Here is a 13,917-nt window from a genome sequence, read left to right on the forward strand (position 1 = left end):
GATGTACTCTTTCGAAGAGAGGATTCGTCGATGGGGAGAGGAATGAGAGGAAGAAATGAGCAACGTGCTGAGAGCAGGAGTGCGAAGGGGTAAATATTCGGTCGAGGAGAGACGTGGAGACAGGCCATGGCCATGGTCGCGTGGTGGGCGGCAACAGCGCCGGGTGCCGCAGCCTGGCGCTGGTGCTGGTGGGTGCGTCAAGGGTTCCATTGTCAAGGTTCCTCGTGTCTCGACCCTCAAGGCCCCCTCCGAGGCCCCGTTGATAACAGCTCGCCTTGCTGCAAGCGTTGGAGCTTGTACGGAGCGAGAGGCCGTGGGAACGGGGAATGCATGACGTCGGGGCGCTAGCATGTCTGGCCGTTGGAAAGAACCATCCATGCTGCTTGGCAGGCGCAACGCTGGGAACGGGCGTGTGGAAGGAACCACCCCGGTGAGACACAGAGAAAAAGATGGTTGAGCAGGAGCGGCTCCGAAGGTCTGTCCGGGTAGTGTGCAGCACAGCATGCACGCCAGGAAGGAATGATGGGAGGGGGGCCGCCGCCACCGCTACCGCTACCGCTATCGTCCATGGGAAATGGGAGACGAGGGAGAGAAAGACCAGCAAGACCCAGGAATGTGGGGCGGCGATCGTAGTCCGCACTTGCTGAACCGAACAAGACCGTGGCCAGATTCGTCGCAACAGCAACAGCTCGACCAATCATCTTCACCGAAGCACCACAAGTGCCATCCGACGACGCAGGGATCCGACCTTCCAGGCACAGACAGTGGGCAGAAACAGAAAGCAAAGCAGGTCATTCAGCCATTACCACGTACAGGCAGCCACCACAGCCGACAAGCGGAGCAGATGCAGATGGAGACCAGGGTCATTCGGGCGCACGGGCCAAGGAGCATGCGGCGCCAGCTCTAGCGTATGCTTGCATCGAGGTGGCCCACGAGCGAGTGAGTGTGAGGTGAGACAGCCAGCCAGCCGCCTCTTCGCTCTCGCATTGGTATCGTTTTTTTTCTCCCCTCATCTTCAGTGATGATCCCCCCTCTTCCGCCTCCCCCCCCCCCCCCTCACCTTCACACCATCAGTGCTGGAACATGCACATGCCAGCATGTGTGCAGGCTTAAAACGGTCTGTCTTGGGCTCGCTTGGCCAGTACCGGATCGACAGACGGGTCGACGCTGGATTCGACCGTTTTCTGTCACCATCCACCTACCTACCTACTTGTACAAAAGTAAGCAAGACAGTGTCCACCTAACGCTTCTGTCCCACCCTGCGGTGCGCAATGTCTGGCCTCGTCGTTGCCGTCGAACGAGACGACTTGGCGTTCCTCATCACATATGGAACGCCTTGACTGGGATGACGCCAGCATGAACAAACACCACAAGAGCAGTGCAGGGTACCGGCCTCGGCCTCATCTCGTTCAACTCCGCCAGATGCACTAATGCCGACTGCGGAGGGGCCATCAACTCAGTAGTCCTCCTTACCCATGCACCGGCAGGCAGGCAGGCAGACGGGCATGCCACGGCGGAACGGGTAATCGAGGAAGCTGGGTCTCAGGACCAGGGGCACGAGGGCGAGAACGAGAGAGACGGCGCGAGATCTGGTAGCCATGGACACGGACAAATACCGGATGTCCTCGAGAGCAACATGACACGGCACACCGCCTGACCATCCGCCATCGAGTGTCGCCTCTGCTGATCTCTCGCCTCCGCCGCCGCCTGCTGTTGCACACATTACTGAATACTCTTCTTTTCTTGCCTCTGATCGTCGAGAGCACAAGCAGATCCTTGGAGATGGCGACGCACGGTGAAATGCCGTCGACCTACATCAACACCCCGAACCGACCAACAAATGAAGACAACAACAGTAAACAGGTCGTCTCACAACATGAGCAGGCCAGCCAATGACCCAGGCTGGCCATGCAGGCGGACCGTGGTCTAGTCTAGACCTTGATGCTTCTCCACAAGGAGCAGCAATGTCGGATCGTCCGAGCGCCTTAGCTCCATGATTCGCCGCGTTGAGTTGCCGCAAATTCGATGGTGGAGTCAACCACGAACAACCCTTGGTCGCATTCTTATATCCGAGTCTCCGCGCAAATAAGCCAGCGAACCAACCCGGGTTGTTTTTCTACCCAAATTTCTCCCGCCGGCCTGGCCCCCTCGTCCACCGGGCATCCTAGTACGATGCGGTGGCGGCCAGCGAAATCAAAGTCTTGTAATCTGACTGGCATAGACTGCACGGCGTCGAGCGGCTGTCTCGCACCGCCTTACGCGTAACTGTTGACCCATCATGCAGTCGTGCCATCTGTTTCCAGCGCCCCCGACAGGCCCAGCGTGAACAGGCAATGCACAACATGCACGGCGGTGTGGTCCGTCAGTATGATGCGGTGAACGAACGGTCGTCTCGGTGTGAAACAAAATATCGCCGTGTCAGATTTCGCCTGGATCGGGTGGAAGGTGGGAAATCAGAGCCTCTACCCTGGTCAGACTCGTCAGCTAGAGCACTGGCCATCATCAGTAGCGACACGATCCACCTATGTCTTGGCTCAACCTCGATACAATCAAACAGGACATGACCCGCTGCCGACGTCGGGCGTCATTGCACCGCCGTGACTTCCGTCTGCTACGACCCGACGGAATTTTCCACAACATTCGCGGGCCTTCGTGTGATCGCCGACACGACTTCTTTCCATGTGCGGCTGCGAAGAAGGTGATTGTGCACATCTTATCTATCACCTACATGGCCTTGAACCTTCGGCATTCTATACCACCGATGAGGGACTTTGGCCCTGCATGTGCATGCGCAGGGCCGTGTGACAGTCTTATCTGTCAACCAACTGAAGGAGCAACACTTCTAGCAGCGCCATCAAGAATGACCCGGGCTGACTCGACGGTGAGACGGAGCGCACAAGCTAGCCCGGAGGCGCTTGTCCTGCAATGCACTGCCTGACATGCAACACCACCGTCTCTTCTCCTCTTTTCCCTGCGGCGGGGGAGGGGGAGAACAAGGATATTGCCTCGCATTGATGCATAACGCTGTTTACCCCCTATCCGCCCTCAGCCGATTTCGCCCGTCACACGGCCCGAAGAGCCAACATGTGACGGGCAGCTCTGGTCCACCACTCCTCCTGCCATGACACATCCTACCTCCCATCCCTGGTGGACATGGAACGAAACCCTCGAGCGCATTTTGAGCCTGCCATCGCCGCCTTCTCTCACGACCGTCGTTGATATCCTACCCCATCTTCGACTGTCGTTCAATCCAGTTCCAGAGCCCCGCATTCCCCATGCGCAACCGCCACTAGGCCCCTGGGCCGGTTGCAGGGTTCAGACCGTGACTTGCGCTAGTTCCCGTGCGCGTGGCCCCCCAAAAGTGGGAGTGGGTGGGGGCACTTTGGGTTTCTTTGGGCTTGGTTTGGGGCGTCTCCAAATCACGACATCACGGCTTCAGATCACTGATCCAACCACAAGTGGCGGTATCCAGGCGGCTCTGCTTAAGCTTTGCGGGACCATCGGGGTCCGACGATGTCTCATCTGGGAAGGTCCTCGTCGTGGCCCCCGGTTTCCTGAGCACGCAATGCGGCTACAACCACAGACTAGAATTGTTATTCCAACGTCAGACCTGATTACGAGTACATACTACGTCCGAGACATGTCAACAGTGTATTCCTCTTCTTTCTAGCTTGCGATCATGGAAAGTTGCAACACTTTTGCAAAACAAGATCAGTAAAGGGCCCCGTGGGTGTGCAATCAACAGCAGTTCATAGGTGGTTCGGTTCCTGTCATGTCCTTGTCAGAAGCCGAGTGCACGACGTGGTATGGCAATAGCGCCATCGTGATCGAATAGGATCTATCGGAGTCGGAATTGCCAGCACAACTAAACCTCCCCACCCTGGCATGTCTGTGGTTCGGTGCGTGTAGCGTGCTCGGCGTGTACGACCAACGACGGCCTCGTAGGCATGTGATTATCAGCTGCTACGCAAGAAACGGACCATATCTGTGGCGACTGCTCTCGATCTGTTCCCATCCTCGCAACTTCATTTCTATACGTCTATATTTCGATGACCATCCACACCGAGCCAGTGGAAGTTTTTCTCTATTTTAGGTCACCACCCACCCATACCGAGCCAATAGGACTTCCATGAGCTGCACCGGCTCGTCAGCACATCGCATCCGAGCTGCAACATCTCCTGCACGTCAGACACTCGACAGCGTCTGAGGCCCAAGGCGACGAGTTTCAGACAGAGTAGTCCATGCGGTGCTCGCCCATGGCGGCCCAGAACTCCTCGACGAGCTCCCTCTGTCCGCTCGGCGCACCCCGCACGGCCAGATACAGCCTGCCATCGAGCTCGGGCTCCCAGTTGCCCGGGTTGCCGCTGGCCATGATGCCGCCCGCCTCGGTCAGGAGGCACCAGCCGGCGCACACGTCCCAGGCCCAGCAGCCGCCCTCCCAGTAGACGTCGGTCTGGCCGGCAGCGACGTGCGCCAGCTGCAGGGCGGCGCTGCCGACGCTGCGCAGCGAGTGGGCCATGGCGCCGCCGTCGTCGCGGCTCGCGGCCAGGTTGCGGAAGGTGGCGACCTTGGCCTCAAAGTTGGGCCCATCACGAGTAGAGCCCCACTCGACGGCGACAAGGGCGCTGCCGAGACCGGTCAGGGGCTGGGGGTTGCGCGCGAGGGGCAGGCGCTGCGGCTGGCTGTCGGGCCCGCCGCGGCGGAGGAAGGCGCCCTGGCCGCGGATGGCCGTGAAGAGCTGGTCGAGAAAGGGGTTGTAGATGACGCCAATCTCCGGCACGCGATCGACGGCCAGTCCGAGGGAGATGCAGGCGGCGGGGAACGAGTGGACAAAGTTGGTGGTGCCGTCGATGGGGTCAACGATGAAGGTGGGCTCGGGGCCGACGCGGGTGCCGGGCTTGTAGGTCTCCTCGCCCATAAAGGTCACGGAGGGGTAGGCCACGCGGAGGCGGGTGGAGACCATCTTCTCGACGGCCTGGTCGGCCTCGGTGACGATATCGACGGCTCCAAAGGGGGTCGGAGCTGTTAGCGGGGGCACGTCGTCGTCGGCGGCGGGGTCGAGGAGGGGCAGGGCGTACAGTTGAGTTTTGTGCCCTGGTCGATGTCGGAGGGGTTGGCGGCCAGGATCATCTTGCCAGCCTCGTAGGCGATGGCGACGAGAGCATCGTGGATTTCTTGGAGGTTGAGGTCGGCCATGATGAAGGTTGTGGTGGGGGTGGTGCGAGTCAATCAATCAATGGGTATAGTTGGTATAAGGAGGAATGGTTGGGGAGGAGAGCTGTGCACCAAGAAAAGCCCGAGAGACCAATTGACACTTGACGATGATGGGACGAAAGGCGGGGACTAGCGTGCCGTGCTGTGCTGTGCTGTGCTGTGCTGCGTGGCCGTGGCCGTCCGTCTGACGAATTGGTCTTTCGCCTGGCGGCAGGCAGCCTTTTCCTCCCCTGAATCTACATCACGTGGCATCAGTTGGTCCGTGCGGCATCCTTATCGCGCTGCATCGCCTCATCCGATGTTGGAAATGGAAATGATCTATTCAGGGGAGTGTCTGCCTCCATTCCTTTCGAAGCGGAGTTGATTGTTCTCGCTCCCATTGTTCATCGCCTTTTGTCCTTCGTCCCTCGTTCTGCAGCGTCATCTTTTGCTCCTCTGGAATTCTTCACATCCACTCCATCGCGGGGTGACGACCGCTTGACTTTGAATTGTCTTTGCTCATTGGAGACGCGCCGAGCCCTCCCGCCACTCTTTTCGACCAGTCAGGCTCCCAACGACCTGCAGCATCATCGGCAACTCTGTTGCGACGGGCACATCGACCCGACACCAAGTCGCTCGGCGCGCTTGGCCCTTTCGTCTTGTGCGACTCGATCGCGCCTGCGCCCCCAGACCGCCAACCGCCAAGATGCTGAACATCATCTCGAGGGTCCTCCTCATTTTCCTGGGCGCCTTGCTGCTCGCCGCTGCCACCTGGCACACCCTCACGCCAGACGACGACCCCTACCGGTGCCGTGCACTCCAGGAGACCGGCAACTGGATCGACCCCAAGAACAAAAAGGGCGACAGGCTGCCCTTCAAGACGTGGCAGCCCGAGGGATGTCTCCTGCACAAGTATACTTCGGCCGACATTAGGCAATGCATGGATGGCAGGCACGTCATATTCGCTGGCGACTCGACGACGCGGCAGATTGCCTATGGTATTGCGCGCCTGGTACGTCCTCTTTGATGGCCTCTGCTTTCTCTTCTTGATTTTCCTTTTGGGCTGACGTGATGAACTCGAACAGCTCGAGCGGGACGAGGCCGAATATGACCGCACCCATGTCGACTTCCATTCCTCCTTCAACCTGACCTACCACGGCGTCGACATTCAGCAGCACTGGGTCCCCTTTCTCGAGGTCGACGGCCCTCCCTTCGCTGCTAGCCAGGGCAAGGACAAGGACGGCCACATCAAGGGCGAGCACGACATCGAGCACTTTGTCGAGCAGCTCAACTTGATGCGGGACGAGCTTGAGAAGAAGCCTGCGTCCATCAAGGACCAGAAGGGCCCCGCCTTTGCCATGCTCGGCGTCGGCGCCTGGTTCTCCGGCGATGACAAGGAGGGCGAAGCTCCTAACACTGCCAAGTACGAGGCTGCCATCTCCAACGTCTCCGATATTCTGGGCAGTCGCAAGGACTTCTGGAAGGCCCCCATGGACCCCATCGACGGCATCGGCAACCAGGTCTTCTTCGCGCCCCCTGCCGGTCCCTACTACACAGGCAAGGACCACAAGGAGGGCAAGGCCAAGGCCGCCACGAGGGTCACGGCCATGCAGAAGTGGCTGCGCGAGACGGCCGACAAGTGGAACTTGCAGTTCGTCTGGTCCATCCCGGGCCTCGTCGAGCACGACAAGGCCGCCTTTGTCGATCCCACGCAGACCGGATTCCACGTCATTGAGAGCGTTGCCGAGATCAAGGCCAACATTCTCCTGAACCTCCGTTGCAACGCGCGCCTCGACCGTGTCAAGGGCTACCCCTACCAGCGCACCTGCTGCTCCGACTACGGCGGCAGCAAGCCCCTGACGCAGCTGGTGCTTGTCGGCTTCGGCATGGTGTACCTTGTCGTCTGCATTCTGGCGGAGACGTGGGACCTCATCGCCCGCCGCAGCACCCCTCGTTACGCCGCCTTCAACATGGAGACGGGCTCCTTCGTCATGGCCCTGCTCATGTGCTTTTTCGCCGACCGCACGCACATTCTCGGCAAGGGAGCCAAGGTCTGGCACTACGCCAACTTTGCCATCATGTGCGCGCCGTGCCTTGCCGTTGCCATTGTTACCATTCGCAAGTCCAAGCCGCCCCGGGCCAAGCCCGGTCAGCTCGTCGAGGCCGACCAGCCGTTTCTCTCGCGCGACCAGACGGACGAGTGGAAGGGCTGGATGCAATTCATCATTCTCGTCTACCACTGGACGGCCGCCGCGCGCTCGACGGGCATCTACATTTTCGTTCGCCTCCTCGTCGCTGCGTACCTCTTCCAGACCGGCTACGGACACACGACCTTCTTCCTCGTGAAGAAGGACTTCTCCTTCAAGCGCATGGCGTCCGTCATGCTGCGCCTCAATCTCTTGAGTGTGTCGCTCGCCTACTTTATGAACACGGACTACATGTTCTACTACTTCTCGCCGCTCGTCAGCTTCTGGTTCATGGTCGTCTATCTCACCATGGCGGTCGGCCACAAGAGGTACAATGACGATATCCAGCTCGTCCTCGCCAAGATCTGCATCTCGGCCGTCATTGTCGCCGTTGTCGTGCTCGCCACACCCCTGACCAAGTGGACCTTTGGCTTCCTGCGCATCTTCTTCAACATCAAGTGGAGCCTCGAGGAGTGGGAGTACCGCGTCGCTCTCGACCTCTTCATCGTCTACATCGGCATGCTTTCCGCCATTGCGTACCTCAAGGTCAAGGAGGAGCTGAGGCTCGCGCTGCGGTGCTCCATGGCCCTCGTCGGCCTCGTCGTCATGGCTGGCTACGCCTACGCCTGCGGCACCACGCTGGCCTCGATGGGCGATTACCGCCTCTGGCACCCCTACCTCTCGTTCGTGCCCATTCTGGCCTTCATCGCCGTGCGCAACGTCTCCGCACCCGTCCGCAACTACTACTCCAAGGGCATGGCCTGGCTTGGCCAGTGCTCGCTCGAGACGTACACGCTTCAGTTCCACCTGTTCCTGGCTGCCGACACGCAGGGCGTGCTCCTCATCAACCAGCTGCGCGGCGACGGCTCCAACTTTGACCGGTGGAAGTCTCTCCTTGTCATCGTGCCCGTCTTCCTGTGGGTCAGCTCCCTGACGGCCAACGCCACGAACAATCTCGTCAAGATTATCCTCTACGAGTCCAAGCCCGAAGAGCACGCCCCGCGGCCGCTGCCGCAACAGGAGGAGAAGGAGCGCGCCGAGGACAGCGATGACGAGGACGGCCCGTACATGTACGAGCAGGGCACAGGTCTCCTCGGCCGCTCGCGCACCACCGTCTCCCGCTACTTCCAGGAGATGCCGCCGCTGCGGTCGATGCTCCGCACGCTCCAGGCGCGCATCGTCTTCATCCTCCTCGTCATGTGGCTCTTCAACCTGCTGACGCCCGGTCCGATAGGCGGGCCCGTGCCCGACGGGTTCACGCCCCATCGCGTGGGCAGCGGCGACGCGACCAAGGCGTCTGCGCCCAAGGCGAGCGCCAGCGCGGCGTGAGCGTGGGGTGCTGCGTTTTGCATGCGGCGAGGCCTGGAGCCGGATGTCTATGTGCGTGCGTGTTTGGATACCAATTGTATGTATGCATGAAACGAAACCTACAGATTGGGGTTTCTCGGCGAGAGTGAAAGGGGGGGGGAGAGGCGTTTTTTTGAACGTGAAAGTGTATGTGCATGACGAGTGGGATATCTGGCGGTGTTTTATTTTGCCTTTGTAATTTCTTTCCACATTCTTCTTTCACAATTCTTCACACTTTTCCTCTTTTGCTCCCAGGGCGCATTTGCTGGATGCATTTACGGGAGGTTAGACATGACCGGGGACTCTCTCGTTCTCCCCTATGACAATACATTCGCCCATGGCACCACTTCCTACCTGCTGCTCGACAATAGTGACTTGTTAGGGTGCATGTGTATTGGCTGTCCAGCTGTCCAGCTGTCCAGGGGAACGCAGCACCTGGTTCGAGTCTCGAGGCATCGCGCAGCACGGAGAAAGGCATCGCTTCTGTGTATTTCATCGAGCTCGTGAAGCCGTCATCCGGTGGTGACGCTCGCAAGACCCCTTCCCTCTCCGTGCCTTCGTTGCTACAAACAGCAGCCTTCAGAGGCCGACAAGGCCGAAATTCAAAAGGACCAAGAAGAGAAAAAAAAAAAAAAAAAAAAAAAAAAAAAAGAACCCGCAGACGCCCCTGAAGACCTAAAAGTATAAACCCCAAGTGTGGCAGTCCCTCTCGCCGATGCCTACCAGCAACCCCGCTGGCAAAGAACAGAAAAGAAGAAGAAAAATAACAAGCTCAAACGTTCTCCCTGAACATGGACCTCCTCTCCGTCGGACTCCCACCCTTGGGCCCCTGCTGTTGCTGCTGCTGCGTCGCAGCCCCCGTGTCAATCGGCCGGGGACTCACCCCCCTCAGGCCGCCAATGTTGCTCGGCTCGGCGTCGTCGTCAAAGGGGTTGCTGCCGGCGCCGCCGCGGTGCACCTGCGACTGGTAGCCGTGGCCGGCGCTCCGTCCGCGGTCGCCGAGCTCCTGCTCGTCGTAGGCGCCGTAGGGCCCGTACGAGTCGGCCTCGTGGCCGACGCGCGCGTCCCAGGCGTCGTCCGGGTCGAGGGGTCCGAAGCCGCGGCGGCCGGCGGCGCTGCTGTTGCCGCCGCCGCCGCTGCCGCCGCCCGTCGCGCCGGGCTGTTCGTAGGCGCCCGTGGCGGAGCGGGCGTTGCGTCCGCCGAACCAGCCCTTGATGGTGGCGAGAGGGCCGCTGCCGCCGCCTGAGGAGGAGGAGCCGTAGGGGTCTGGCTTGTAGAAGGGGATGTAGGAAGCGATGGAGGGCGCGGGGAGCTGTGGGGTGGGACGCAATGTTAGCCAGCTGCTTGTGGGAAAGGGACGAGAAAGAGAGAGAGTGACGAGAAACAGAGAGAGAGAGAGAGTGACGAGAAACAGAGGGAGACGCACGCCGAGCTTGCGGGCGCGCAGCTGGGTGAAGATGACCCAGGCGAGGGCGCCGGCGAGGGCGAGGAGGATGATGGCGATGACGATGCCGCCTGCTGTGGAGACCATGTTGGGAGGGGGGAGAGCACGCGGCTCTGCGGGAGGCGGTTCGATGCGAAGCGCTGCGAGGGTTCACCGCGTATTTCGGCTTCGGCGATGGGTGCGTCGCAGGCCCAGGAGCGCTCGGCGTGGGTGGTTGCGACGGGATGGTTTGGTGAGGGTGAATCGCCGGAGCTGTCGGTTGGTCGGTTGGCGTCGCAGTACGCTTGCGATCGACGGGATGATGGGTGGTGGTTCAAGCAAGGGCTCTGTGACGTCGACCTCGGGGCCACAGCGATTCTGAAGCTTCGGGGGTGCGGCAAATGGCCCTGCGTGGAACGGTGGAATGAGGCGCTGGCAGATGTCGTTGGCCAGATGTGGTGCTGATGATGATGGAGGTGGTGGTGGTGGAGGTGGTGGTGCAGCTGCTCGTGTTGGTAGACGTAACGCATTGGGAGGCAGCAGCATGGGGCCCCGCTTATGTCGCAGCTCGCCCTCGTCGCCTTTTTTCCCCCCTGTTTCTACGACGCTCGTTCCATTGGTCAATCTGAGGGGATGGAGAGCCCAGCAAGCCCAGGTAACTCGTCCTCGGTTCTGGGAAACTCACGCCAAGGGACTGAAACCAGCTCGGATCGGTGGCATGTTCTTGTCTTGCTCTTGTTTCGATGACTGCTGAAGATTCTTTTTCTTTTTCCCTCGCCTCTTGCGCTTCCATGTCCTGCAGCCTGTCCCAGCCCTCACTGGACCTGCCTGCCTGCTGGAACCTCGAGACTAGCCGCCTATGTACTGTCTCTCTACCTTACCTAGGTAGTCTCTCTACCTTCCCTAGGTAGGTAGGTGCCTGGCAGAGCTGGGCCCCCAAGGTTCCTCTAGCACGTCCAGTGCACTGAGTTCCGTGGCCTAGACCCTGGACATCCAGTGGGGGCCTGTATACCTGAATCACCTGTCAAGTGAAAGGGGCTCTGGACTGTTGATCTCCCTAGCCTCACCTGTCCTCTTCGTACGATGGAGAATCAATCTGTAAATTGCATCAATCTATTGATCCTTCAAAATCTACTGATCCTTGAGATCTACTGATCCTTAAAATCTACTGATCCTTAAAATCTACTGATCCTGGAGATCTACTGATCCTGGAGAATCACGTTCTTGTATTACCCCTTCACACTGCAACACATGTCGGTAATCCCTCTACCTGGTCCCTCGTCTAAACACCATACGCCATGCCCGCCGGATATTATCCTAGTCATCACTCATAAGGACAAAGGGAAGAAGAAAGTCAAAAGTCAACAAAAAAAAAAGAGAACCACAATCACGCAAAACACTGATCCCACTTTCCACCCGTTCGCGCAAACTCGAGCCCCTCAACAAACGCCCCGAGCCCGCATCGCCCGAGCGCATCCGAGCCGCAGGCCTCGAGCGGCACCACGCGCTCGTTGACGACCACGCGGACCATCTCCTCGTCGTGGCCCTCGCACCGCATCTTCTCGACGTACATGCGCCCGCCAAACGGCACGAGCCAGCCCGCCGAGAAACCGCCCGACGCCTCGGCCGTCTGCCGCCTCGTGCGCGGCAGCGGCGCGGCGCCGTCGTAGAGCCCGAGCGCCGCGTAAATGGTGAGCATGTCGTTGTCGTGGCTAAAGTCGGCGTACATGCCGCGACCCAGCGGGAACGTGGCGCCGTCGCTGTCGAGCGTGCGGTTCGTCGTCGTGTCGTCCTCGACCGCCGTGTCCGTCAGCCGCGCCACGAGCTCGTTGACCCAGCCGACACCCTGCGTCGCCGCCAGCGGGTGCCCGGCGTTGAAACCGTAGTACTTGGCCACCGTCTGGTAGTAGTCGTAGCTAGCCCACTCGTCGCGTGTGAAGAGGCCGCAGAACGCCGACGGCCGCAGCCGCGCGTCCGCCACCGTCTCGTACGGGCACAGGTCCATAAAGTACACCGTCTCGTGCTCCGTCAGGTTCGCCCCCGGCAGCGCCGCGTTGACGCGCGCCGCGACCGGCGGCATGAAGACATCCTGCCACGCCAGCTTGGCCGTCTCGCCGAGCCGCGCCAGGGGGCCGGATTCGAACGCCGGGCACAGCCCGTGACTCAGCGTGTTGTTGGCCCCGCGCCGCTCGGGAATGATGAGCATCTCGTCCTCAACATCGTCCGGCGCCTCGAGCCCGTCCTGCGCCCGCGCTGCGTAGAACCCCTGCGTCCAGTTGCGACCCGACACCTCGACACGTCGCTGGCCCGACGCCCGCACAAACGGCTCCGAGATGGCGGCGAGCGCCCGGTACCGTCGGTAAAACGCGGCCCCCGACTCGACCATTTCCCGCTCGCCGTACGCCGTCAGCTGGTCGTGCCCGAGCGTGTACTCGTAGTCGCGGATGAACTCGTAGCCCTTGCCGTAGTCCTCGACAACGTCCTGGATACGGCCGACGAGCTCGAGGTACGCCTCGGATTTACCAGCTGTGGGGTCGCGCGAGCCGTGGCGCGAGAGGACCTGCGCAAACGTGACGTCGCACTGCGCGGGAATGGCGGGATCAATCTCGGACGGGACGGGGTAGAAAGGCGAGTACTGGCCCCAGAGCCGGGAGACATCTTCCATCTCGTGCCGGCCGCGTGAGACGTGTCTGTTCCCCGAGTGAGCAGGGAGGTTGGGCTGCTGGCTTGTCGACCGAGCCGTGAGGGGGTGGCTTACCTGTAAATGGTACCAGCATGCACGCCCACCAGCACGAGGGCGGTGATGCCTGCTACGGTGATGCATCCCTTGTTTCTCCTCCAGAAGCCTCGGTGGTTCTCCGGTGATGTGGGTGCTGTCGGGCTGTGTGCTGGTAATGATTCGTACTTGTGGCTGAGGTGCCCCGGGAGCCAGGCCTTCATCGAGGCTGTCGACTCCGTGATGCCCATTGTGTGGACGTTGTCCCTGTGTGTGCGCGTGTATGTGTGTGTGTGTGTGTGTGTGGATGGAAAGAATTAAGGATAGGGCCAAGCTTTGTCTTCGACCCCAGGATCGTCTCACGATGCAAAAGCTGGGCACTCGCTGGTGATATACCCTCCCTCAATACCGGACCTCTCCCTGGCCCGGCGCCAAGGGAAATAGATACAAGGTGACACGAGCCGGAGAAGGCAAATCCAAAGACAGGCCGACGCGGGGAGAAGGGGATCGTGAGGGGCCCGGGCGATCCCTGCGGAGACTGACTGGTCGTGGCTTGAGTGTTCTGTGGTAGCAGGACGGGCAGAGACCGGAGTTGCGTCCAAAAAAGCACAGAAGAGGGAAACGTGAGACACGCCTTGGCAGTCGGGGCCCAAGGGTCGCAGCCACGAGAGGCGAGGAGATGGGACGGAGTGCGAAGAAGGCGATCGATGGGCCTAGTTGATGGACCTGGTCGATGGGGGGCGCGGCGTTGGATGAAGGTTGACGGTGAGCTGTGTTTGATGTGCCCCGGATGAGACGTCTTGGCTTGGCATGCAAGCGTGGTTTGAGGCCAGGCAACGGAACTCCCAACGGCGACAGCTGTCAGTTGGGTGAGCGCCCTATTTTTAGGCAGGAGGACCCCCTCAGTACCTCCTTCCCCCCGGAGCACGGCCGCTAGTATTCGGTGAACGTCGGTGGCATCGGCCCTCTCTCTTTTTACACCTGCCCACCGGCCGGCCAGCCAGCGAGACCTGGCCTGCATCTTCAGCGCAGTACCGTGTTTACTCGCTTTT

At 60.4% G+C, this 13,917-nt stretch overlaps 4 protein-coding genes across 4 annotated transcripts; 1 reads left to right on the top strand and 3 right to left on the bottom strand.

The window, feature by feature from the left end:
• Positions 1-4,225: 4,225 nt before the first annotated feature.
• D7B24_006227 (uncharacterized protein) lies at positions 4,226-5,196 on the bottom strand (the record flags this gene model as incomplete). Its single annotated transcript, XM_028640366.1, has 2 exons — positions 4,226-5,004; positions 5,079-5,196. The coding sequence occupies 2 exons, from the start codon at positions 5,194-5,196 to the stop codon at positions 4,226-4,228; spliced, it is 897 nt and encodes a 298-aa protein (XP_028495478.1).
• A 703-nt stretch (positions 5,197-5,899) lies between these two features.
• D7B24_006228 (uncharacterized protein) lies at positions 5,900-8,708 on the top strand (the record flags this gene model as incomplete). Its single annotated transcript, XM_028640367.1, has 2 exons — positions 5,900-6,205; positions 6,279-8,708. The coding sequence occupies 2 exons, from the start codon at positions 5,900-5,902 to the stop codon at positions 8,706-8,708; spliced, it is 2,736 nt and encodes a 911-aa protein (XP_028495479.1).
• A 790-nt stretch (positions 8,709-9,498) lies between these two features.
• Positions 9,499-10,257, bottom strand: D7B24_006229 (uncharacterized protein; the record flags this gene model as incomplete). Its single annotated transcript, XM_028640368.1, has 2 exons — positions 9,499-10,038; positions 10,153-10,257. The coding sequence occupies 2 exons, from the start codon at positions 10,255-10,257 to the stop codon at positions 9,499-9,501; spliced, it is 645 nt and encodes a 214-aa protein (XP_028495480.1).
• Positions 10,258-11,536: 1,279 nt separating this feature from the next.
• On the bottom strand, positions 11,537-13,116 carry D7B24_006230 (uncharacterized protein; the record flags this gene model as incomplete). Its single annotated transcript, XM_028640369.1, has 2 exons — positions 11,537-12,839; positions 12,908-13,116. The coding sequence occupies 2 exons, from the start codon at positions 13,114-13,116 to the stop codon at positions 11,537-11,539; spliced, it is 1,512 nt and encodes a 503-aa protein (XP_028495481.1).
• Positions 13,117-13,917: the final 801 nt, after the last annotated feature.

Source organism: Verticillium nonalfalfae (assembly GCF_003724135.2).
Source record: "Verticillium nonalfalfae strain VnAa140/NRRL 66861 chromosome Unknown scaffold_42, whole genome shotgun sequence".
NCBI lineage: Eukaryota > Fungi > Ascomycota > Sordariomycetes > Glomerellales > Plectosphaerellaceae > Verticillium > Verticillium nonalfalfae.